Here is a 24,258-nt window from a genome sequence, read left to right on the forward strand (position 1 = left end):
TTGGAGTTGGGGCAGAGTTAAAGTCAGTGGCGGGGGGGTTGGTAGCTGACTAGTGGTAGCTATTCTGCAGCCTGATGGTCTGAGGGTATGATGGTAGAAACTATTTGCCAGTTTTTCGGTTTTTGCCATGATGCTTCTGTACTGCCTGTGTCTGAGTGATTTGAAGCAAGGAGAACAGGGCGTGGCTGGGGTCCCTAATCTTCTTGGCCTTCCTGTGACACCTGGTGTTATAGGGGTTCCTGTAGGGCAGGCGGTGTGCTCCCAATGGTGCTTTTGGCTGCATGTATCACCCTCTGAAGCGCCCTGCGGTCCACGGCAGTGATGCAGCCCGAAACTATACTCTCGATGGTGCTCCTGTAGAACACTGTGAGAACACTCGGGGACAGGACGAATTTCTTCAGCATCCTGAGGTTGAGGAGTCGCTGTCGTGCTATCTTCACCACGGTGTCCGTCTCATTAGACCATTTCAGCTTCTCTGAGATGTGTACGCCAAGAAATGTGAAGTTATTGACTTTCTCCATGACAGCCTCATTGATGAAGATGGGGGTATGTCCAGCCTGGGTCCTCCTGAAGTCCACAGTCAGCTCGTTTGTTTTGCTGGTGTTGAGGGAGAGGTTGTTTACCTGGCACCACGTCTTCAGGTGCCTACCACCTTCCTGTCGGCTGTTTCGTCGTTGTTGGTAATCAGGCCTACTACTGTTGTCGTCAGCGAACTTCATGATGGAATTGAAACTGAGGGGCAACGCAGTTGTGGGAAAACAGGACGAACCCTTGTGTTGAGAATCCATGTCAGAGATCATGTTGCCTGTCTTCACCACCTGGGGACGGCCTGTCAGGAAGGTCAGGACCCAGTTGCATAGGGGGCTCAGACCCAGGGCCGTGAGCCATGTAATGAACTTATAGGCCACTGTGGTATTGACATCTGTTCTGAAAAGCTATTTTTATTTACTGATACGATATGGAACTCAAGCAAGGATGCCCTGAGTTGAAGTCAACAGTTCTGACCTATGCATTTCTAATAATAGCTCAACACCTACAGTGCATTCAGAAAGTATTCAGACCCTTTGACTTTTTACAAATTTTGTTGTTACAGCCTTATTCTATGGATTAAATTACTTTTTTTATCAATCTATACACAATAAAAAAACATTTGCAAATGTATTAAAAATAAAACACCTTATTTACATAAGTATTCAGACCCTTTGCTATGGAACTAAAAATTGAGCTCAGTTACATCCTGTTTCCATTGATCATCCTTGAGATGTTTCTACAACTTGATTGGTCCACCTGTGGTAAATTAAATTAATTGGACATGATCTGGAAAGGCACACACCTGTCTATTTAAAGTTCCACAGTTGACAGGGCATGTCAGAGCAAAAACCAAGCCATGAGGTTGAAGGACTTGTCCGTAGAGCTCCGAGACAGGATTGTATCGAGGAACAGATCTGGGGAAGGGTACCAAAACATTTAAGCAGCATTATCGGTCCTCAAGAACATAATGGCCTCCATTCTTAAATGGAAGACATTTTGAACCACCAAGACACTTCCTAGAGCTGGCTCCCCGGCCAAACTGAGCAAACGGGGGAGAAGGGCCTTGGTCAGGGAGGTGACCAAGAACCCGATGGTCACTCTGACAGAGCTCCAGAGTTCCCCTGTGGAGATGGGAGAACCTTCCAGAAGGACAACCATCTCTGCAGCACTCCACCAATCAGGCCTTTATGGCAGTGGCCAGACGGAAAGCCCTCCTCAGTAAAAGGCACATATGACAGCCCGCTTGGAGTTTTCCAAAACGCACCTAAAGGACTCTGACCATGACAAACAAGATTCTCTGGTCTGATGAAATCAAGATTGAACTGTTTGGCCTGCCACGCGTCACGTCTGGAGGAAAGGTTCACCTTCCAGTGACCCTAAGCACACAGCCAAGGCAATGAGAGGCCCAGCTGGAGCCCAAACGTGAACCGATATCTGGAGAGACCTGAAAATAGCTGTGCAGCGACGCACCCAATCCAACCTGACAGAGCTTGAGAGATTTGCAGAGAACAATGAGAGAAACTCCCCAAACACAGGTGTGCCAAGCTTGTAGCGTCATACCCAAGAAGACTTGAGGCTGTAATCACTGCCAAAGGTGCTTCAACAAAGTACTGAGTAAAGGGTCTGAATACTTGTGTAAATGTGAGATTTCGGTTTTTTTTATGTATTAGAAAAAATGTCTAAACCTGCTCTGCCATTATGGGGTAGTTTGTTTAGATTGAGGATTTATTTTATTTTTAAAATACATTTTAGAATAAGGCTGTAATGTAACCACAAAATGTGGCAAAAGTGAATGGTTCTGATGGAAAAAACACAAGGTACATCTGGAATGAATGTAAATCATTTAAAAATAATAACTTTGCCTCCTGATACGAACTTCATTTCAGAACGCTAGCACAGCAGATGTTCCTCCTCTCTGTGAGAGTAAGTTGTGAACAGTGTGATGTGTCTAGCTCTCCACTAAGCTCCACAGACAGACTTGACTATGGGCCCTCTCCGGAATACTGCTCATATATAATTGATGTGGGTGGTGCTTTTAACAATGAACTGTAACAGCTGTTTAGGAAAGAGGAAGAGATGCGTTATCCGGGGTGGGTGGGTGTGTGGAGTGAAGTGGAGCTTCTCAGCAATGATTAAAAGCAGAGGGTCTGAAATACAATCGCAAACAATGCAAATGACTCTCCCCATCGTGATCTTGAAGTTCATGCCAAATGCAGACTGACTGATATGCTAATGCACATATTCAGCGAGACTTATTGCAAAGAGAAAGCTGTGCAATTAAAAACAGTGTGGGATGTTTCAATTTAAAATCCTTTGTATTTGAACTTAACTCTACCATAATCTTATTTGTCACATGTGCCGAATACAACCGGTGTAGACCTTACAGTGAAATGCTTACTTACAAGCCGTTAACCAACAATGCAGTTTTAAGAAAACACACAAACACAAAAAATATATAAATGAGAATAACAAGTAATTAAGGAGCAGCAGTAAATAACAATAGCGGGGCTATATACAGGGGGAACCGGTACAGAGTCAATGTGCGGGGGCACTGGTGTCGAGATAATTATGTACATGCAGGTAGAGTTATTAAAGTGACTATGCATATATAATAACAGAGTAGTATCAGCGTGGGGGGGCGTGCGTGCAAATTGTCTTTGTAGCCATTTATTAGCTGTTCAGGACTCTTATGGCTTGGGGGTATAAGCTGTTTAGAAGCCTCTTGGTCCGAGACTTGACGCTCCAGTACCGCTTGCCGTGCGGTAGCAGAGAGAACAGTCTATGACTAGGGTGGCTGGACTCTTTGACAATTTTTAGGGCTTTCCTCTGACACAGCCTGGTATAAAGGTCCTGGATGGCAGGAAGCTTGGCCCAGGCAGTTGCTATACCAGGCAGTGATGCAACCAGTCATGATGCCAAATCTTTTCAGTCTCCTGAGGGGTATAGGTTTTGTCGTGCCCTCTTCACAACTGTCTATCATCTGTGGATCTGTTTGGGTGGTATGCAAATTGGAGGGGGTCTAGCGTTTCTGGGGTAAAGGTGTTGTGAGGCATGACCAGCATTTTAAAGCACTTCATGGCTACAGACGTGAGTGCTACAGGTCGATAGTCATTCAGGCAGGTTATCTTAGTGTTCTTCGGCACCGGGACTCGTGGTCTGCTTGAAACATGTTGGTATTACAGACTCAGACAGGGAGAGTTTGAAAATGTCAGTGAAGACACTTTCCAGTTGGTCAGTGCATGCTCAGAGTACACGTCCTGGTAATCTGTCTGGCCCTGCAGCCGTGTGAATGTTGACCTGTGTAAATGTCTTACTCACATCAGCTGCGGAGAGCGTGATCACGCAGTCGTCAGGAACAGCTGATGCTCTCATGCATGTTTTAGTGTTACTTGCCTCGAAGCGAGCATAGAAGTAATTTAGCTCGTCTGGTATGCTCGTGTCACTCGGCAGCTCTCGGCTGTGCTTCCCTTTATAGTCTAATAGTTTGCAAGCCCTGCCACATCTGACGAGCGTCAGAGACGGTGTAGTTTGATTCGATCTTATTCCTGTATTGACACTTTGCTTGTTTGATGTTTCGTTGGAGGACATTGCGGGATTTCTTATAAGATTCTGGGTTAGAGTCCCGCTCCTTGAAAGCGTCACCTCTACCCTTTTAGCTCAGTGCGAATGTTGCCTGTAATCCATAGCTTCTGGTTGGGGTATGTACGGACGGACGGTCACTGAGTCTGCTAGCAAAGCAGTCCTGTAGTTTAGTTCTGACCACTTTTTTATATAGATTGAGTCACTGATGCTTCCTGCTTTAATTTTTGCTTGTAAGCAGGAATCAAGAGGATAGAGTTATAGTCAGATTTGCCAAATGGAGGGTGAGAGGTTTTTGTAGAGTTTTGTATGCGTCTTTGTGTGTGGAGGAAAAGTTGGTCTAGAATGTTTTCCCTCTGGTTGCACATTTAACATGCTGATAGAAATTAGGTAAAACTGATAGAAGTTTCCCTGCATTAAAGTCCCCAGCCACTAGGAGCACCACCTCTGGATGAGCGTTTTCCTGTTTGCTTTTGCCGGAATACAGCTCCTTATGTGCGGTTTTAGTGCCAGCATTGGTCTGTGGTGGTATGTAAACAGCTACGAAAAATACAGAAACTCTCTCTAGGTAGATAGTGTGGTCTACAGCTTATCATGTGATACTTTACCTCAGATGAGCAAAACCTCGAGACTTCCTTAGATATTGTGCACCAGCTATTGTTTACATATATGCATTGGCCCCCGCCCCGTGTCTTACCAGAGGCTGCTGTTCTATCCTGCCTACAGTGTATAACCCGCCAGCTATATATTAATGTCGTCGGTCAGCCACGACTTGGTGAAACATATGACATTACAGTTTTTAATGTCCCGTTTGTAGGACATACATGCTTTCAGTTCGTCCCATTTATTTTCCAGCGAATGAACGTTAGCTAGCAGGATGGAAGGCAAGGGCAGATTAGCCACTTGTCGCTTGATCCTCACAAGGCATCCTCATCTCTTTCCACGAAACTTACGTTTCCTTTTCCAGCGAATCACAGGGTTTTGGGCCTGGTCGGGTGTCTGTAGTATATCCCTCGCGTCCAACTCAATGAAGAACAACTCCTTGTCCAATTTGAGGTGAGTAATCTCAGTTCTGATGTCCAGAAACTATTTTCGGTCATTAGACGGTAGCAGCAACATTATGTACAAAATATGTCGTGAACAACGTGAAAAAAAGAACAAAATAGCCTGTTTGGTTAAGAGCCGATATGACGGCAGCCATACCCTCCAGCGCCATTTTTTTCTCCAGGCGTTGCTGCATTATTTAGTCATAATCCTATTCTAGATCTTTATCTACTTGGGAAACCAGTAGCAGACCTGCCAACATGCACGCATTTTGCGTATCAACTACGCAATACTCTGTCCATTTACGCAGGTACGAGATCCGAGTTAAAAGTACACAGATATTAATAGGGCCTGATCTGAAATTATGTATGCCCTGCAAAGAAAGGCTAAAACACCATATTCTTCTAGCTAACAGTGTTGCTTTGATTATGAATTATGATCCGTGTCTAAAAAGCCATCAGACTCACAAAACAGTGAACGTGGTGGGGCAAGAAACCCCCAATTCGGCTCGTGCTACATCTCCAATTTGCCACGTGCTTCTGGTACTACTGGCATGATACAGGGTTGGCAGGTGTGTAATAGTTTTAAGTGCTTAGGTAGGCTATTGGTTCTCGACCAACCCACTAGTACATCTGCAGCAGCAGGGGTTATTAGTGTGTGATGTTTTGGCATGCACATCAGGGTTTCCGTCAGGAAAATCTTGCGCTGGACAACGTGACCGGCAAGATTTTAATTTACCTGACATCCATATGCATTGGGTGTGTAATGCATTAGTGTGTCCACCCACTGTTCTCCAAACCGCATGTGGATTATTGTAATTAATTTGGACAGAATAGAAATTAACCTGTTAAATTGTAACAAAATAAAGTATGACGATGTTCTTATACCAACAAGACAGGTTTTTATTGAAAAGCAAAACATTGCCTGTTGCATCTGCATCCCTGCTGCAAATCATAATTGAATATAATTTATACTTTATCAGGCTCCCAAGTGGCGCAGCAGTCTCAAGGCACAGCATCTCAGTGCTAGAGGTGTCATTACAGACACCCTGGTTCAAATCCAGGCTGTATCATAACCGGCCGTGATTGGGAGTCCCATAGGGCGCCGCACAATTGGCCCAGCATTGAACGGGTTTTCCAGTGTAGGCCGTCATTGTAAATAAGAATTTGTTCTTAACTGACTTGCCTAGTTAAAGAAAGGTTACGTTTAGAAAACGTTTTATGGAAGAAAAAAACAGAAAAAAAAACATTTGGCCTAGAAGAACAAGAACACAGTGATAAAACACATCTTCAAAATATATTTGTAATTTGCAAATTATATTTCCTATGGGCTATTTGTATGAACATTTTAATAAATAACAAAAAACAGCTGTTTTCAAATACAATCTAGACCTCTAATACAATCCAGGCCCAATAAATAACACAAAAAAATGGCTGTCTATGAACCCCAGGGCCAGCCGGTCAATGGCTAAAAAGCGATCCAGCTTTTGTCAAAGAAACGTCAGATTTGGCTTTTCGTTGCTGATTAGGAGAATTTAACCTGGAAAATTAGGTTAAGGTTAGGAAAAGGTTTAGGGTTAGGATTATCTACACTCAACAAAAATATAAACACTATGTAAAGTGTTGGCCCCATGTTTCATGAGCTGAAATAAGAAATCCCAGAAGCGTTCCATAAGCACAAAAAGTATATTTCCGCTCAAATTTTGTGCACAAATTTGTTTAAATCCCTGTTAGTGAGCGTTTCTCCTTTGCTAATATAATCCATCCACGTGACGGGTGTTGTATATCAAGAAGTTGATTAAACAGCATGCTCATTAAACAGTTGCACCTTGTGCTGGGGACAATAAAAAATTTGTCACACAACACAATGCCACAGATGTATTGAGGGAGTGTGTAATTGGCATGCTGACTGCAGGAATGACCACCATAACTGTTGCCAGAGAATTGAATGTTAATTTCTCTACCATAAGCCGCTTCAACATTGTTTTAGATTATTTTGAAGTGCATCCAACCGGCCTCACAACTGCAGACCCATGTGTATGGTGTCGTGTGGGCGTGCGGTTTGCTGAGTTCTGAACATAGTGCCCCATGGTAGCATTGGGGTTATGGTATAAGCTACGGATAACAAACACAATTGCATTTTATCATGCTAATTTGAATGGACAGAGATACCGTGATAGGATCCTGAGACCCATTGTTGTGCCATTCATCAGCTGCCCTCCTCATGTTTCAGCATGATAATGCACTGCCCCATGCCCCAAGGTTCTGTACACAATTCCTGGAAGCTGAAATGTCCCAGTTCTTCCATGGCCTGAATACTCACCAGACATGTCACCCATTGAGCATGTTTGAGATGATCTGGATTGACATGTACAACAGCGTGTTCCAGTTCCCGCCAATATCCAGCAACTTCGCACAGACGTTGAAGAGGAAAGGGACAACATTTCACAGGCCACAATCTACAGCCTGATCAACTCTATACAAGGGAGATGTGTAGCGCTGCATGAAGCAAATGGTGGTCACCAGATGCTGACAGATTTTCTGGTGTCTGTGACAAACAGATGCATATCTGTATTCCCAGCCATGTGAAATCCATAGATTAGGGCCTAATTCATTTGTAAATTTACTGATTTCTTTATTTGAACTGTAACTCAGTAAAATCTTTGTAATTCTTGCATGTTGCGTTTATGTTTTTGTTCAGTATAACATGCAAAACAATTGAACTTTTGACATTAATTTGACAAAAGCTGGACCCGTTCTCGCCGTGACCAGGCTGGCCCTCCCCATTCCCGCTGCGATTCAGCACCACAGCAGTGGAAAGAGGACACTCTAGGTGGCCACAAAATTATTAATTTATTAAACTGATGTTGTACAATCCAATTTTATTTTACTTATTTGTCTAGGCAAGTCAGTTAAGAACAAATTCTTATTTTAGGATGACGGCCTACCCCGACCAAACCCTCCCCTCATCTAGACGACGCTGGGCCAATTGTGCGCCGCCCTGTGGGCGGTTGTGATACAGCCCGAGATCGAACCAGGGTCTGTGGTGACGCCTCTAGCACTGAGATGCAGTGCATTAAACCACTGCCCCACTCGATATGTAAATAAACTATATTTGTTAAGGTTGGTTCATTGAGAAAAATCTTATTTTACAATGCTCTTGTAAAATGAGTCCCGTGTCATGCATTTCTGAGAGCACTTGTTTCCCAAGTTTAAATTATATCTCTTTTTACAGTTCTACTGAATGATGTTAATAAATGTTTTATTGTAATTTGAGCTATCATGGGATCGTGACTCATGTCATGTGTGATATACATGGTTTAGTGATAACAACTCTGTTTCCTGCTATAGGCAGTTGGCTGCCTAGTGATTGCAACATTGTAATTCTTCAATGTGAGCACTTGGCGACAACTTTTCTTTTCCAAGTGCTACTGAATAAACTCAACTGAAATGCACCAATTGCGCATGATACATATAATTTCTCGAGTCTATCAATCTATTCCAAATCTTTGTACTATTCATGACACAGAGGCGGCGTATGTTCTTGCCTTGGGTGGCAGCTGAACTGCTAGGACTATGCCTGACGTACACAATCATTTGCCTCTAGTTTACCTGCGTTTGCGGCAGACCTTTGCCTGCTCAAAGTGAGCCGTTGGGAAATCAAAGCTGTCCTTCTCCTTGCAGCAGCTTGTGATGCATATCAGCCTCGTTACTTTGTCCTCAAGAAGGCGTGATCTTGAAGCCGTCTTTACTCTGTTTTGAAGAAGGAATCCCCTCTCGGCGGGCACACTGAACACGGGGATAATCAATACAATCTTTGCCAATTTTGCCCAGTCTGGATACACTTCGCTGAAGTCCCTTATGAGAACCTCACGTCTTTTGCGGAAGTAAAAATAGAAACACACACATCCGACACTGATTTCCAAGCAGCTTATGGATTTATTAGCCTATGAAGTATATTTGCCTTTGAAGTTGGAGAACATCGACTAGTATTTCCATCAATGGAAAAAAAACATTATTTTGCAATGTATTATTTTTTTCTTCCAGACAATTTGTCCGGCAACAATTTTATTTATCGACTTTTCATTTATTTTATCGGCCAAAAGCCGACATTTACCGGCTAATGGAAATCCTGCCGGGACTATACCAGTATTAGTGTTGTTTTCCTTGCCAAGATACTAAGCGAATTAAACTTCTTTAGGAAAAAAGCCCTAATGTTGATATTCAGTTTTCCAAGCTATTAGCACACAATATTTTACATACAGCAGGTTTTTAAAGGACCAAAGAGTTTGGTGTCGTTCGTGTTTTAATTTTTGCCACCCAAAAAATATTGAGATACTGCTATCGGCACAGACCTAGTTCAGATGCTAAGATTGTGTGATGTATTTTCACCCTTGCAGAGTAATTGGTGGTTACAAGCAGATTGCATTAAGTGTGGAACCATGCCGATAAAGTGGAACATTTTCAAAGGCCCCGCTCTCTATTCTCTTGCTAAATCAATTGGTTTTTGTAACAGTGCGTTCACATCAAGACTCTTGCACTCATGGAAAGCTAGCCATATTCTTACAAAAAGTGTAAAACCAATGTGTCCTCAGATGTCTTGTAGAGTGGTTGGGGCATGGAGGAAGTGGGATAGTAAATGTCCAAGGAGAGATTACATTGCCCATCCGCTGATTTAGTTATTTTCCCCTATTAATGACATTTGGGATGGAAAAGGTGGCACCTCTCTTCACTGTTACAGTGAAAGTGACGTGTTTTATTCCCCTGCCATTTCTATCACAAAGTTGGTACCAGACATGCTTTTCATGCAGTGTTATAACTTTGTTGTTTTCAGTTGAAATCTGTCTGGTACTTTTTGACCTTGCTTGCCTAGACTTATTTGTTCTGTGACACACATTGTCTGCTGTCTTTTGCAAATCCAACCCATATGCCTGCTGGGGGAGTAGAGATCACAAGTCAGCATCCTCCAAAAAACTCAACTGAATGGCCAGGAAGCTCCCATCTTCTCCTCCCAGACCTGTCCTAGATTAGGAAACACAAGGGTGGAGGCCCAAATATTGCTCTCCTCTCATCCCGACTTAGTCAGAGCTTTGCACCATTACTGGCAGAATATCCCGCCTGAGAGTGGCTGAAGGGGAAAGCTAATTTGTAGTGTGACACAAACTGCCAGATCATGTTTGGAGAGAGGGCGAGGGAGCAAGAGGAAGCTGGCAGAGGAGGGGCATCCTCTGTCCTCAACGAAAATGTGATTTTACCAGTCTGGGAGTTGAGTAATGAGTGGTTGAAATTGTATGGCCATGCCGGACGAGTGATGTCGATTTGATCGATGACATGATATGGCACAACAGAGTGCCTTTTAAAAAACCCAGGTTAGCTATAATATTCATGAAGCCGAGAACAGTTTAAGAAAGAATGTCCATAGTTCCATCACCTGACAAAGCCATCCGTCCTATGGATGTTTGCCATAGGACTGTTCTCTTAAAATGCAAATCACAGTATGTTGGCAGCTGGGCCAATTTTATTGCTGAGAGGCTTTGAGGTTTAATTTTGCAGTAAATACATTTTTTAGTCTAGCATTTGAATGTGAAAGCGTATTGACAATATAAAATATCCCTTTTTAATTTTGACAATCATCCACTTATCCCACATTCTGTGTATGAGACAAATAAATAAATCTTACGCAACACACAACATTTTGATTATTGTTGCTTTAGATTGTTGTTTGTCAGAAAGGCCAGCCATTCATTTTACTTAGGCTACTTAATAGTAAGGAAAATGTAATAATGGTTTCTTGCTACAGTAATATGGTTACTCCACTTTAGCTGTTGTTGATATTGTTGTTGTTAATATATTTTCATGCTTGGACAGTGTAAGTCATAGGAATTGTACTGCTTTTTGGTAGTATTTTTAAAGTGTTTTTTTAAACGGAGTCTACATGTTTTAATTTATACGGAGCCACAGGCTAACTGAAATCTGGAACCGTGTAGACAAATGTTATCTACAGGCTAGTGAACTTTCTCAACATTTGAATCGACAACTGTGCTCAACTCTCTCAATTACTCATACATTGCACATTGTGTACCCTGTACAAGTTAAGTGTATTTGTTTGTGAAAGCACAAATGGACTTACACAAGTCACTGCTTCACGCCTACTCTGTCCATTTAGCTTTGCTTGACGGATTGAGCTCATAAAGCTGAGAGGAAAACACCGGGTCTGCCCCCAAGGCCCCGGCCCTACATTGCTACTGCTTTACTTAATTAACATGGCCCACCTTAAATCTTCCCTACAAGCAGCTGTGATCACCCCTTGTATGAGCCATACACTATGCAGTGTCCACCCCTCAGCCATCACCATGGTCCTCACTGGACTCAAGTAGACCCACTGGTATTGGTTCCATGACAGACATCCTTGGGCTAGGTTATTGGAAGGAGAACTGCTCCCTCAACCAAGATGTACGCAGGGAATGACCAGCTAGAGGAACTGGAGCATTGTCAGCTTGCAGCTAACTGATGATATCCCTCTTCTGCCTGCTGTATGTGACCCATTTGTTCACTTTGACACAGCTTTACCATAAGGGTACTCTTTCTTTATATAAGAAACACTTTTATACTCATAATTGGGACCCTTCGCTTTTAGAAAAGCCTTTTAGTTGTTGAATGGATAATACAATATCAATACAATGACTTGCCAATGCACTTGTTGATAGTTTCCCCTCTAAAAACAGAATGCATTTTATTTAGCCTATTTCCATCAATACATCAAGTTGTCAGTATAGTCATTACCAGTATTATTTCCCTTCTTACAGTGTCTCAACACTTGGAGGAGAGTTTGGTGTTAATATAGCCGCTGCTCTCAGCCTGCTTTGAGAAATGACTTAATCATGTTTTGGATTGTATATTCCTCTAGGGAGACAGGAAGGGATTATGCCGGGTGTTGGAATGTAACATTAAGATCAATGGCAAAATAAGTATTCAAAAGAGACACACAAAAAAAAACTTTAGGTAAATATTTTGAACAGACTGAAATTAGCATTTTTTATTTTTTTAAATGCTGCCTGGTAGTTTATTGGAAGTGGGAACTATTCTTTTTTTTCCTTTGCCGGTGCAGCTGTCTGAGACATGCTAGATATGTAAATTGATCAATTTACTATGTCAATGCAATGTGGACTAGCTTAGAGGGGAAAAATATGACTGAATGATAACGTGAACTTTTCTTCTCCTTGCGTACTCCCTCCAAGCTTCTGAGACATTCACCTGTTTACAATGTGGGTTCTTTGTATAGCTGATGTGCACCAGACATGTACACTGTAGGACATGTGTGAAACTGAATGGTCATATCACATCAGTGCCTCTCCTCCTGCCACTGCAGCCTCTGTCAACGTGCTGGTGCAGAACTGCAAGATCTACAATGACGCCAGCTGTGACATCTCTGCAGATGGGCAGCTCCTGGCCGTGTTCATACCCAGCAGCCAGCGGGGCTTCCCAGATGAGGGCATCCTGGCTATCTACTCTCTGGCGCCTCACAACCTGGGAGAGATGCTCTACTCCAAGAGATTCGGTGAGTCATTGTCTCTCTAAAGCTCGTGTCAAACTCATTCTACGGAGGGCCGAGTGTCGCTCCTCCCGTGTACTTGATTTGAAATTGAAAGGGAAAAAACAAAACCAGCAGACATTAGGCCCTTCATGGAATGAGTTTGACACCCCTGCTCTGAAGTAACATGGTGGTCCATGAGCCAGGCCCCTGAATTTGGGTCGTCAGGCTCACGTGGGCTGTCTCATAGTGATGTTTTTTTTCTCATAGGGATTTTACCCCATGACAGTCAGTATACAACACATGATTAGTAACTTATACCCTTTAATCATTGGAAAGCTTAGATTCACCGCTGTCTATCAGAAACATTTTCAGAATGTTCGGGTCAACAGAACTTTGACCTTTTTAGGGTACATGTCAGAATTACCTGTATAAATGGCTTTAAAATGGTTTTAAAATGTCATGCAATTACATTATATAATATAACCAACTTTGAAAGCACCAGCTACAACTATTGTCCATATGCCACTGACATCAGAATGTTGGGAGTTTAGCCATAAAATTATATGTAATGGATAGGAATTGGCATTTGAAATTGTCACTATTTGCATAATATAAATGTTTTAACAACGTTATTTCTAAAAAAAAAATAATAATAATTATAAATACAATAAAAATGTTCAATGGGGACTTGCTCGTGTGACTCAGGAGAAGTGGTGCGCTCTGCTTATTGTTTCAGCACAGAATGGTGGGGGAGGGCGGGAGAGGAGCAGGGGCTGGTGTGTCTGACACAGAGGAAGAAAGTAGCCAAACCGACTCGCACAAATTAGACAAACTTGTTGCTGTGATAGACAACCTATCATCTCATCTGGATGTGTCTGTCTTGACTTCATCAAATATATTTAAAGAAGCTAGCTAGCTACACTAGCCAGCTAGCTAGCAAGCTAGCAATGATAATTGATGCTATGTTGCTGTGATCCTCGTCCTTGTCTACAACAACTCTATTTTAAACAGCCTCCCTGTTGGCTGATCATTGTAGCCTACTCCTCCTCATTTAGCCAACTTCATTCTGTAATAGTAATTCCATTTTGCGTTGATTAGAAATCTCCCACTTCACTTTCTGCACATGGAGCCGATGACTGTTGCTTTGATTGACAACAGTAAGTTACACTCTTAAAGTGTGTAGCCTAGGCTACCGGATTTTTTTTTTTGATGGGGCGGACGTAAAAAAAAACTAACTTTTGTTTTATAAAAATGTTTAATGTCAAGGTCTGTCCTTGTATGTTGCAATGTCACATTTATAATTGCATTTTAGACAAAGCCTTTCATTAAAATAGGCGTATTTTTTTCTCTCAAATTAATACTCTCGCAAGTAATCAAATACTAACGGCCGTTTGGATTTTCGAGTATTCAAATAACCGTGCTCATCCCTAGTAATAGGGCCGCTATGTTTTTGGATTGTAACTTTGGTGTTCGAGGCACTGAATTGCACACACAGCAAGAAAAAACAGGGTTTTAAAAAGTTTTGTAGATACTGGGCCATCACAGAATTCCTGCATTAACTCCATAGAACCCTTTTTACAATATGGCCGCCAAACAACTCAATGGGATCTTCTTGGATAATTTCACATGACCATACCTATATGAAATATAATTGTAGTATGCCCAAAAATATCTTCACATGTTCATAGTGATGTAGAATACACAACCTTGTGAGCCATCTATATGAACATGTTAAATTACTAACCTAATTCTGGCAAGAATTTGCCCAAAAACCTGTCTGAATTGCTGATTTGGGGAGATATTATGGTCAATAATGGCAATATTTAATCTTCAAACATGTAAAATGGATATGAACAGTACATGTGAATAGTTATGGATGTGAGCTGATTACAATTATATACTATTAACTGTTTACATAAAACAGAGGACCAGAAACTTGCACCAATACATTTTCACCTGATGATGAGAGCAGCAAACCATTACACGTAGTTACTCTAAATGAAGATGTATTCTTACTATGGGGACATAGCAGATTGGTCTGTTACTAAAATAGTGAAAGTAATATAATTGGCCTCAACAGGCCCAACATTGGATTTTACATCATTGTAATGGAATGTATGGGGCAGGTTTATAGTTCTCATAATAAAAGCAGTTACTAGGATAACATTGTATATCATTTTAATCAGCTCTCATCCTATGACTATTCACATTTTATATTTTTATTTTATTTAACTAGACAAGTCAGTTAAGAACAAATTCTTATTTACAATGACGGCCCTGACAACGCTGGGCCAATTGTGAGCCCCCCAATCACGGCCGGTTGTGATATAGCCTGGAATCGGACCAGGGTCTGTAGTGCCGCCTCTAGCACTGAGATGCAATGCCTTAGACTACTGCGCCACTCGGGAGCCGAGTAAAGTGTATATATCCATTTTATGTGTTTGAAGATTAAATATAAACTCTGTGTATTGTGTAAGTATTATATTAATTAAGGTGTATTAAGCATGAAGATTGATAAAGGCAAATTAAAGCTTTAATCTAGGCAACACTTTTTTGGTGGTAAGTAGATATAGGAATGTGGGAGGCCTACTTATTTAACCTCGCAGGTCTGTGCCCAAAGTAGCTGTGAACACTGTAATTTACAGTTCAGCTACTCTCACGAGCAGTACAAACACTTACCAGTCATTTAAGACTAGGCAATAGCTTAATCAAGTACACAAATATAGCTTTTAGATTAACAGGTGCAGGCTGCATTCAACAGAGGGAGACTCCATTTTGGATATACTCCAGATTCCTAACTGGATAATAGCATCGGTTTCCAAATGGTTGCCTTTAATGAGAGAGTTTGTTTTACTGTATGTTTCTCAAGTGGGAACAAACATTCAACTGTCGTCAAAAACCATTAATTAAGAAATACAGGTTTGTTAGGAAATTCTACTGACTTGCATTAACCTGCTTGTACAGTCTCAATCTAAGGCATCAGAGAAGGCAGGAAAGTTTAATTTAATGGTTCCTGTTGTCTGTTATTTATAGCTGCTGAGTCAAGAGACATTCAGAATGCAATCCCAATTATCTATAAAGCAATTTACAGTGTGGAGTGTTTCAGTCAGACTTTTAAATGCTGTTTTTAGGCCCTCATGTAAAACCATGACAAAAGGTGTTCAATAGTTGCTTTAAGTTGTCTATGCCAAACACATCCATGCTCAACATAAGTAGCTTAACCATCTGTTCTTTGTCTAGGTCTTAATGCCATCTCTGTCAGCCTGTCCCCGATGGGCCACTACGTGATGGTGGGCTTGGCCTCCCGCAGGATCCTGCTCCATCACACTACAGACCACATGGTAGCGCAAGTGTTACGCCTGCAGCAACCCCATGGTGGAGAGACTTCCATGAGGGTGAGTTTGGCCAACGTTAATCCTTTGGAATTTCATGGAAAAACAACAGTATTATGCCATTTATTTGTGCTTTCATCAATGCGTCTTGATTCAGCTTTATTTGAATTGAACTTGAAAATGCCAGCAAGAACCTAGACCCAAATCACCTGTGAGCATCCGCAGGGTGACAGTAACAAAATGAAACCGCCCACATCTGGAGGTAAAGGAGATTGTAAATGATAAGCTACTTCTGGCTGGCAAAGAGTACAACTCTTTATAAATAGCTACTTTAACTCCGTCATTTTTGGGGACGAACAATAGATTTTCACCCCATTATCTAACCAAATGAGGAGGAACGAGACACAGACATTACAATTCAATACAGCACAGTAGCTCAATAAAACCCTCGCAGCTCCAGCCCTCTCACAATGGCCAGCCAGATTAGCAACCCCAAACAAACAAACCAGCGATGGCAGAGCCTGCATTGACTCAACTTTAACTGGATTCTGAAGGTACTAAATATCTTTATTGATCTGCTTTAGAATGTTTTTGCTCCAAGATTGGAATAGAAAATGGGCTTACAATCAATGAGTATTTTTCACATGCCTCCTGGTGCTGACTCTAGCCTTTTATATTCCAGCTGTACAAAGTGATCTTGTGTAATGGAGAAACTTCTTTGGCTAGACCCCAAGTAGAATCATGGTTATGCACATTTCATTTAGTCTTTAATCTACCCCATGATCTCTCATGGCCCTTTGGCAGACCACAGTACAGTGTTTTCCCTTTCCTCTTTCAGAGGAACTTGTCTGCTGATGGTCTTGATGATCTAAGATCAACAGCACTGTGAAACATTTCATTCTCCCTTTTAATTTGTGTTTTTTATAGTCATGATTACTGTTGAGAGAATGTACCACACCGTTTACACAGTCTCACAATGGTCCACACTTAAATAGTAATGAAGAGTCTTTGAAAGTGTTCTGTGTTTGGTGGCTCAGTATGTGACTCTGTTTTGGCTGGACATGTATCAGAATGTAGCAGGGGATGTGGTAGGTGGTGTGTGAAGGATGAGGGGTAAAGTGTTTATGATGCAGGGCTTGGAGCCAGGGTTCCATCTGTGACATCCCAGTGACCCAGAACACAGCCCAGTGTCCCATGGCCACCCCAGATCCAGTCCTCAGAGGGCCTGATGAAAGCAGGAAGCAGGACCCACTGCCTGGGCAGCCTCTAATGACTTGGCTGAGTAAACAACATCAGGGTGACACTTTGATGTTGCCTTTCTGTCTCTCCCACTGCCTCTTGCTGTTAGTGAGACTGTTCTCCGTCCCACCCCATTTTTGAAGATGCCATGCAGCCCTGGCAAACTAGGCTAAATGATAATTGAGATGACGTTTTAACTTTTTTTTGCGGGGGTGCAGCACCAGTGGCTTTTCTAACTCCAAACTTCTCACATTGCCAGTGGTGAAATTGTTGTGACATAAGTTTTCTAACTGAACAGTTACATAGTCTGAAGAGAACTGTAGTTATCCAAAATCTAATAGAACAAATTGGGAATGTTTTTGTTTTTAAAGCTGCCACATGGTGCATAAAAGCCCATGTCTGATTTGACATGAAACTAAAAGGCGTTTTGCTCAGAGTTTTTGCTCTCGTTAGTAACTTGGCTAGGGCCATCACATAATTTAAATTTGTATTACTCTTACAGAATTTCCACATGGGCACATATTGTAAATTTAATCTAAGCCTATTGGATGATAACTTGTTTTAGGACAGAATCATTGATAATGGACTTTTCCCCATCATAACAAAGGTACAGCAGATCCCATTATTGAATGGGACACTTTTAAATGTGTCTTTTAGAGGCCTTGCAATTCAGTACTCATCTATAAAACAAAAGCAATTTAGGTCAAGAGTCCATATTAAAAACCTGTTGACGCCATGGGGTCCCCTACAGGAACAACACCCCCCCGTTCAACTCAAACGGTGGCGCAGGGAATGCAAAAATATTCTTAGAAATATTTAACCTCCACACATTACCAAGTCAAATATCTCAAATGAAAGATAAACAAGTTGTTCATCTACCCAGCGTGTCAGATTTTTAAAATGTTGTACGGCGAAAACATAGCATATATTTATGTTAAACCACCACAAAGACACAGACTATATGCAGCCATTTTGTCGAACAAAAGATACAATCACAAACGCAGGATTAAAAGAAAAATCATTCACTAACCTTTTGAAAATCTTCATCAGATGACATTAATATGACATGTTACACAGTACATTTATGTTTTGTTCGATAATATGCATTTTATATCCATAAATCTCGGTTTACATTGACGCCATGTTCAGAAAATTCTCCAAAATGTCCGGAGAAATTATAGAAAGCTACGCCAGATAACAGAAATACTCATCATAAACTTTGACTAAAGAGACATGTTCTACATATAGTTAGAAAGATACACTGGTTCTTAATGCAACCGCTGTGTCACATTTTTTTTACGTTACGGAATTAGTAATAATCTGAGACGGCGCTCAGACGTTACAATATTTCTCCGCTATGTTGGAGTCAACAGAAATACAAAATTACATAAATATTCCCTTACCTTTGATGGTCTTCGATCAGAATGTAGTGGAAGGAGTCATACTTACCCAATACATCATTTTGTTTCATAAAGTTCAATTCTAGTGTCCATGTAGTAGCATATGCTACCACTTTCAGCTCAAATGACTTCTGGTCCAGAATAATTGCGCATCAAAACTTCCAAATCACATATTATAGGTCGACGAAACTGGTCAAACTAAGTGCAGAATCAAGCTTCAGGATGTTATAAACGTACAAAACGAATGGCATTCCAACCGGACAATCCTAGTTCATCTGGGGCTGGCTGGAACAAAGGAAGCTCTTTGTCCAAAGCGCGCCTTCACGCACATGAAAATCCTCCACGACACCTACAGTTTTTCACCTCATTGGGTCAAAGTTCACAGCATTTGCACCATTAAACGCTCTACTGAATGAGGACATCTAGTGGAAGACATAGAAAGTGTATCCAGAGCCATAACTGGTTGGGAAGGGAGGGGACGATGACGTCAAAGTTGCCCCAACTTTCAGGATTTCAAAACTAGTTTGGAAGATTGCCTGCCTTGTGAGTTCTGTTATACTCACAGACATAATTCAAGCGGTTTTAGAAGCTTCAGAGTGTTTTCTATCCAATAATAATTATAATATGCATATATTAGCAATTTAGGACAGATTTTTATGCAGTTCACTATGGGCACGCAATTTATCCAAAGGGGAAATACTGCCCTCTATCTTTAACAGGACGGGCCCCCATAGATAGAGGGCCGTAGAAATAGAAATGCTACCAAAAATAATCTACTGAAACTTGTTACAAATGACTGAGTCACCCCTGATTCACCAAACAATATTTTGAAAGAGGAAGTAAAGTACTTTAAGCATATGTTTTCATTTCAGTTTTCATTTCCATTAACTAATTGTATGGATTTGTCTTTCAATTAATAATGTAAAATCAACATTTGTACAGAACGACTCATGTGAAGGCCAAATTACAGAGGAAGAACTTATTGATGCTATTTAAGCCTCTAAGTCCGGGAAAAAAAGTCTGGGCTGAATGGCATAACAGTGGAAGTATACCAAACCTTTTTTGATATACTTAGAGGACCGTTATTAGCATGCTTTAACCACTACGATATGAATGGTAGATTATCAGACACACAAGGTCAGATTTCATTATTACTGAAATAGGATCCACACTTCAGTGTTCTAGCAAAATGCTTAACGCATAGAATTAAAAGGTATTGCCGGAAATTATTCATCCTAATCAGTACTGGAAACAATATAACACTATGAAAAATCTGGGAAACCAGGCCTGTTAATCATAGCCTACTTTGAAAAGACCTTTGATAATGTACAACTGGAGTTTATATATAAATGCTTGGAATATTTCAATTTTGGAGAATCTCCAATGAAATTAGTTAAAGTTATGTATAGTAACCCTATGTTTAAAAAGTAAATAATGGCTACTTCTCAAAGTTTTAAACTGCCAAGAGGAGTGAAATAAGGTTGTCCACTATCGGCATATCTATTTATTATTGCAATCAAAATGTTGGCTGTTTAAATCAGATCCAACAATAATATTGAGAGGTTAGAAATTCAGGGCTTAAAAACATAAGTGTCGCTGATTAATGTTTGTTATTTTTTATCCACAATTTGGATCCCTCCACAGCCTCATAGAGGATCTAGATGCTTTTTTCTAACTTCTCTTGAATAAAACCAAATTATGATGTGTACTTTATTTCGTAATGGATCACAAAAAAATACAACCTTTACATTACTGTGTAGCTTACCAATTCAATTGTCTGATGGGGATGTGGACATACTCCCATAAGAAAGAAATTCTCACTCCAATGAATTTTAATAGAAAGTAGATAAGATCTTGCTACCATGGAAAGGAAAATACCTGTCTATTTGTGGGACAATCACCCTGATTTAACTATTTAGTCATATCACAGTTTACCTATTTGCTTATGGTCTTACCTACACAGTTTATGAACAGATACGCAAAACAACGCTGAATTCAAAACTTAGAATTTTTCAATTTAACTAAATTCTTGCAACCAATAGAATGTTATGTACAGTGCCTTTGGAATGTATTCAGACCCCTTGCCTTTTTCCGCCAGACGGCTTAGTGGCCAGACGGCTTCTGTCTGGCCACTCTACCATAAAAGCCTGATTGATGGAGTGCTGCGGATAATGTTGTCCTTCTGGAAGGTTCTCCCATCTCCACAGAGGAACTCTAGAGCTCTGTCAGTGACCATTGGGTTCTTGGTCACCTCCCTGACCAAAGCCCTTCTCCCCCGATTGCTCAGTTTGGCCGGGCGGCCAGCTCTAGGAAGAGTCTTGGAGGGTCCAAACTTCTTCCATTTAAAAATGGAGGCCACTGTGTTCTTGGGGACCTTCAATGCTGAAGAAATGTTTTTGTACCATTCCCCATATCTGTCCATCAACACAATCTTGTCGAGGAGCTCTGTGGATAATTCCTTCGACCTCATGTCTTGGTTTTGAGCTGACATAACCTGTCAACTGTGGGGACCTTAGATAGCTGGGTGTACCTTTCCAAATCATGTCCAATCAATTAATTTACCACTCCAAGTTGTAGAAACATTTCAAGGATGGACGATGGAAACCAGATGCACCTGAGCTTAATTTCGAGTCTCATAGCAAAGGGTATGAATACTTATGTTAATTAAGACATTTAAAAAATAGCATAATTGCTTTGTCATTAAGGGGATATTGTGTGTAGATTGCTAATATTTAATCAATTTTAAAATAAGGCTGTAACTTAACAAAATGAGGAACAAGTCAAGCGGTCTGAATAGTTTATGAAGGCAGTGTATTTAACAGGGCTGGGATTTATTTTGGTACTGTCCATATGTAGCTTGTTTTTGGTCACAGATCCAGGAATGGCCAAAGAATTGCAACATTTACCTAGAGCTAACGCTGCAGATGGCAATACTGGTTGATTTGAAAAATAATAATACTTTTATCAGAAATATTTGTCTTTAATTTACAGTCTGTGGAAAATATGAGAATAGAAAGGTTCAGAACTTTTGTGAAGCATCACTGTACAGTTGAAAAATCCAATATGGATGGTTTTAAGAGATAGATGGGAGGGGTTGAATGGAGCTGACGGGTGGGACTAATAACAACAAGATAGCCAATGTAAAATATTCTTTGTCTGTAACATGTATAACTTTTGTGAAACGGCACAGTTAAAAATATATGGCAAATATACAGTTGAAGTCTGAAGTTTACATGCACCTTAGCCAAATTCATTTAAACTCAGTTTTTCACAATTCCTGACATTTAATCCTAGTAAAAGTTCCCTGTCTTAGGTCAGTTAGGATCACCAGTTTATTTTAAGAATGTGAAATGTCAGAATAATAGTAGAGAGAATGATTTTTTCAGCTTTTATTTCTTTCATCACATTCCCAGTTGGTCAGAAGTTTACATACACTCAATTAGTATTTGGTAGCATTGCTTTTAAATTGTTTAACTTAGGACAAATGTTTTGGGTATCCTTCCACAAGCTTCCCACATTAAGATGGGTGAATTTTGGCCCATTCCTCCTGACAGAGCTGATGTAACTGAGTCAGGTTTGTAGGCCTCTTTGCTAGCACACGCTTCTTCAGTTCTGCCCACAAATGTTCTATAGGATTGAGGTCTGGGCTTTGTGATGGCCACTCCCAATACCTTGACTTTGTTGTCCTTAAGCCATTTTGCCACATCTATTTTGTGAAGTGCACCAGTCCCTCCTGCAGCAAAGCACCCCCACAATATGATGCTGCCACTCCTGTGCTTCACGATTGGGATAGTGTTCTTCGGTTGAAGTTTTTCACTCAGGCCTCTCATCTTTTTAAGTGGGAGAACTTGCACAATTGGTGGCTGACTAAATACTTTTTTGCCCACTGTAGCAAACAGGGAATGTGTTAGATGTATTCTCAATTTGTAAGTTGAAGATTTTGCATTCTCTGCGAGCACATCTGACACACCGCCCAAGTTATGCCAGCATAGACTGTCCAATAAGGCTCTCTGAGTTGACAGCTCTTATGCAGATCCCCAACTATGCTGTCTTGCTCCTACGTTTGGAGATGAAGCAAACAGCTTTTACCCTCCTCCTTTGTTATTTCTCCGTATTTTGACTCGGAGTGGTGTAAAATGTATGCAGATGTAGACAGACGGGTAAATGTGGTCATTCGTCTTCACTTCATAAGGTAAGAGGCAGACAGTAGTACCCGTGTCAGTCACCTGATATGGCCGTCATAGCAGCAGTTTTGGCCAGTCATATTGAGAAGTGGCGTGACAAGCCAAGGTGACTGCTCTTAAATGGGCACTCCCAACAACGTCTCTTCTGAACTTGATTCATTGAGGGAACAGCCAACCGTTAAGACAGGGAGCTGCTCGACTCAACAACTCTAATCAGCATTTCAGCAGACAGACTAAAGTTCTAACATTGTTCTGCTATTCCCGCACTAGTACCGGATTATGTCTCAGGTTCTGAATTCTCTGGTTAATTGATAACCAATATATTAACATGAAATGAATGAATAAGTTATAACATGCTAATCTAGCGTGAAAGATAAAGCTCATTAGAAGACTGCGCTAATGCAATAAAATTATTTGTCTGTCTGTAATCTATTTATTTCCGTATGTCCCCATTCCCCCCTAGAGAATGTTTGATGTGGTGTACCCCATGGCTTCTGATCAGCGGAGACACGTCAGCATCAACTCGGCCCGCTGGCTCCCAGAACCTGGCCTGGGGCTTGCATACGGTACCAACAAGGGAGACCTAGTCATCTGCAGACCTGTGTAAGTCTGCACTACGCACTCTATATACCTCTGTTTCTCTCTTTTTTGCCTTCTCTCTCGCACAGTGCAATCTGCCCCTGGCTTAGAGACCTAAGTTTGTCCTCACTACCTCTTCTCTCAATACCACAGTATGTTTAAATCAGGAGTGGCCTGTGGCTAGATTTCTCCCTAAGCACCTTTCTCTATATGTCAGGTATTTGTTTTACATTTGTATGGAAACAGTGAAAACTAATAGCCAATTAGTGTGTATTCTATCTCCGCTTTAGATATCTGTCTATGTTGAGGACAAGAATCCCCTCATTTGTGTGGTTACCTAATGGCCCTTAAGAGGGTCCCAGTGCTCATGGCTTTAAAGCCTTTGGCATTCGGGAAGGCAGTCAGCAGCTCCCACCCACCCACGGCAGGCAGGCAGGGCAGGAAGAGTTGGATCGATGGAGCGCCCACTGACTTATTCAGCCAGCTGTCATCAGCTGAGTCAAGTCAAGTCAGAGGAGCGTGTTCTCACTCAAGTTCAGAAAGTTTTTCAGTTATGTTTTTCTCTGTTATGTCTGGCTTTCTGAAATAAATTGTCTCGTGTTACAAAGGAAGGATGATTTGTTCTCCCTCGCCCCCGGGCCTGCATTGTTACTTCAAAGAACAAAAACTATAACCAAGTTATCCAACACCAGTAAAATGCGCATTATGACCAAACAGGATTTTCTACACAGAATAATTACAAACCTTACTAACAGCAATAGTTAAATCTAGACAAATTATGTTATGTGATTTTGAAGAGGGAAATGTGGGAATTTTTAAACGTACCTAAAGACATTG

General features: G+C 41.2%; 1 protein-coding gene across 2 annotated transcripts in view; it reads left to right on the forward strand.

The window, feature by feature from the left end:
- LOC135546876 (activating molecule in BECN1-regulated autophagy protein 1A-like) overlaps positions 1 to 24,258 on the forward strand; it is a 103,597-nt gene that overhangs the window by 47,557 nt on the left and 31,782 nt on the right. For both annotated transcript variants that reach the window (XM_064975441.1, XM_064975448.1), the window contains 3 exons: positions 12,523 to 12,711; positions 15,928 to 16,082; positions 23,306 to 23,445. In XM_064975441.1, coding sequence (XP_064831513.1) covers positions 12,523 to 12,711; positions 15,928 to 16,082; positions 23,306 to 23,445 — 484 coding nt within the window. The remainder of the gene's footprint in view (positions 1 to 12,522; positions 12,712 to 15,927; positions 16,083 to 23,305; positions 23,446 to 24,258) is intronic.

The sequence above is a fragment of the Oncorhynchus masou genome, chromosome 1 (assembly GCF_036934945.1).
Source record: "Oncorhynchus masou masou isolate Uvic2021 chromosome 1, UVic_Omas_1.1, whole genome shotgun sequence".
Classification (NCBI taxonomy): Eukaryota; Metazoa; Chordata; class Actinopteri; order Salmoniformes; family Salmonidae; genus Oncorhynchus; species Oncorhynchus masou.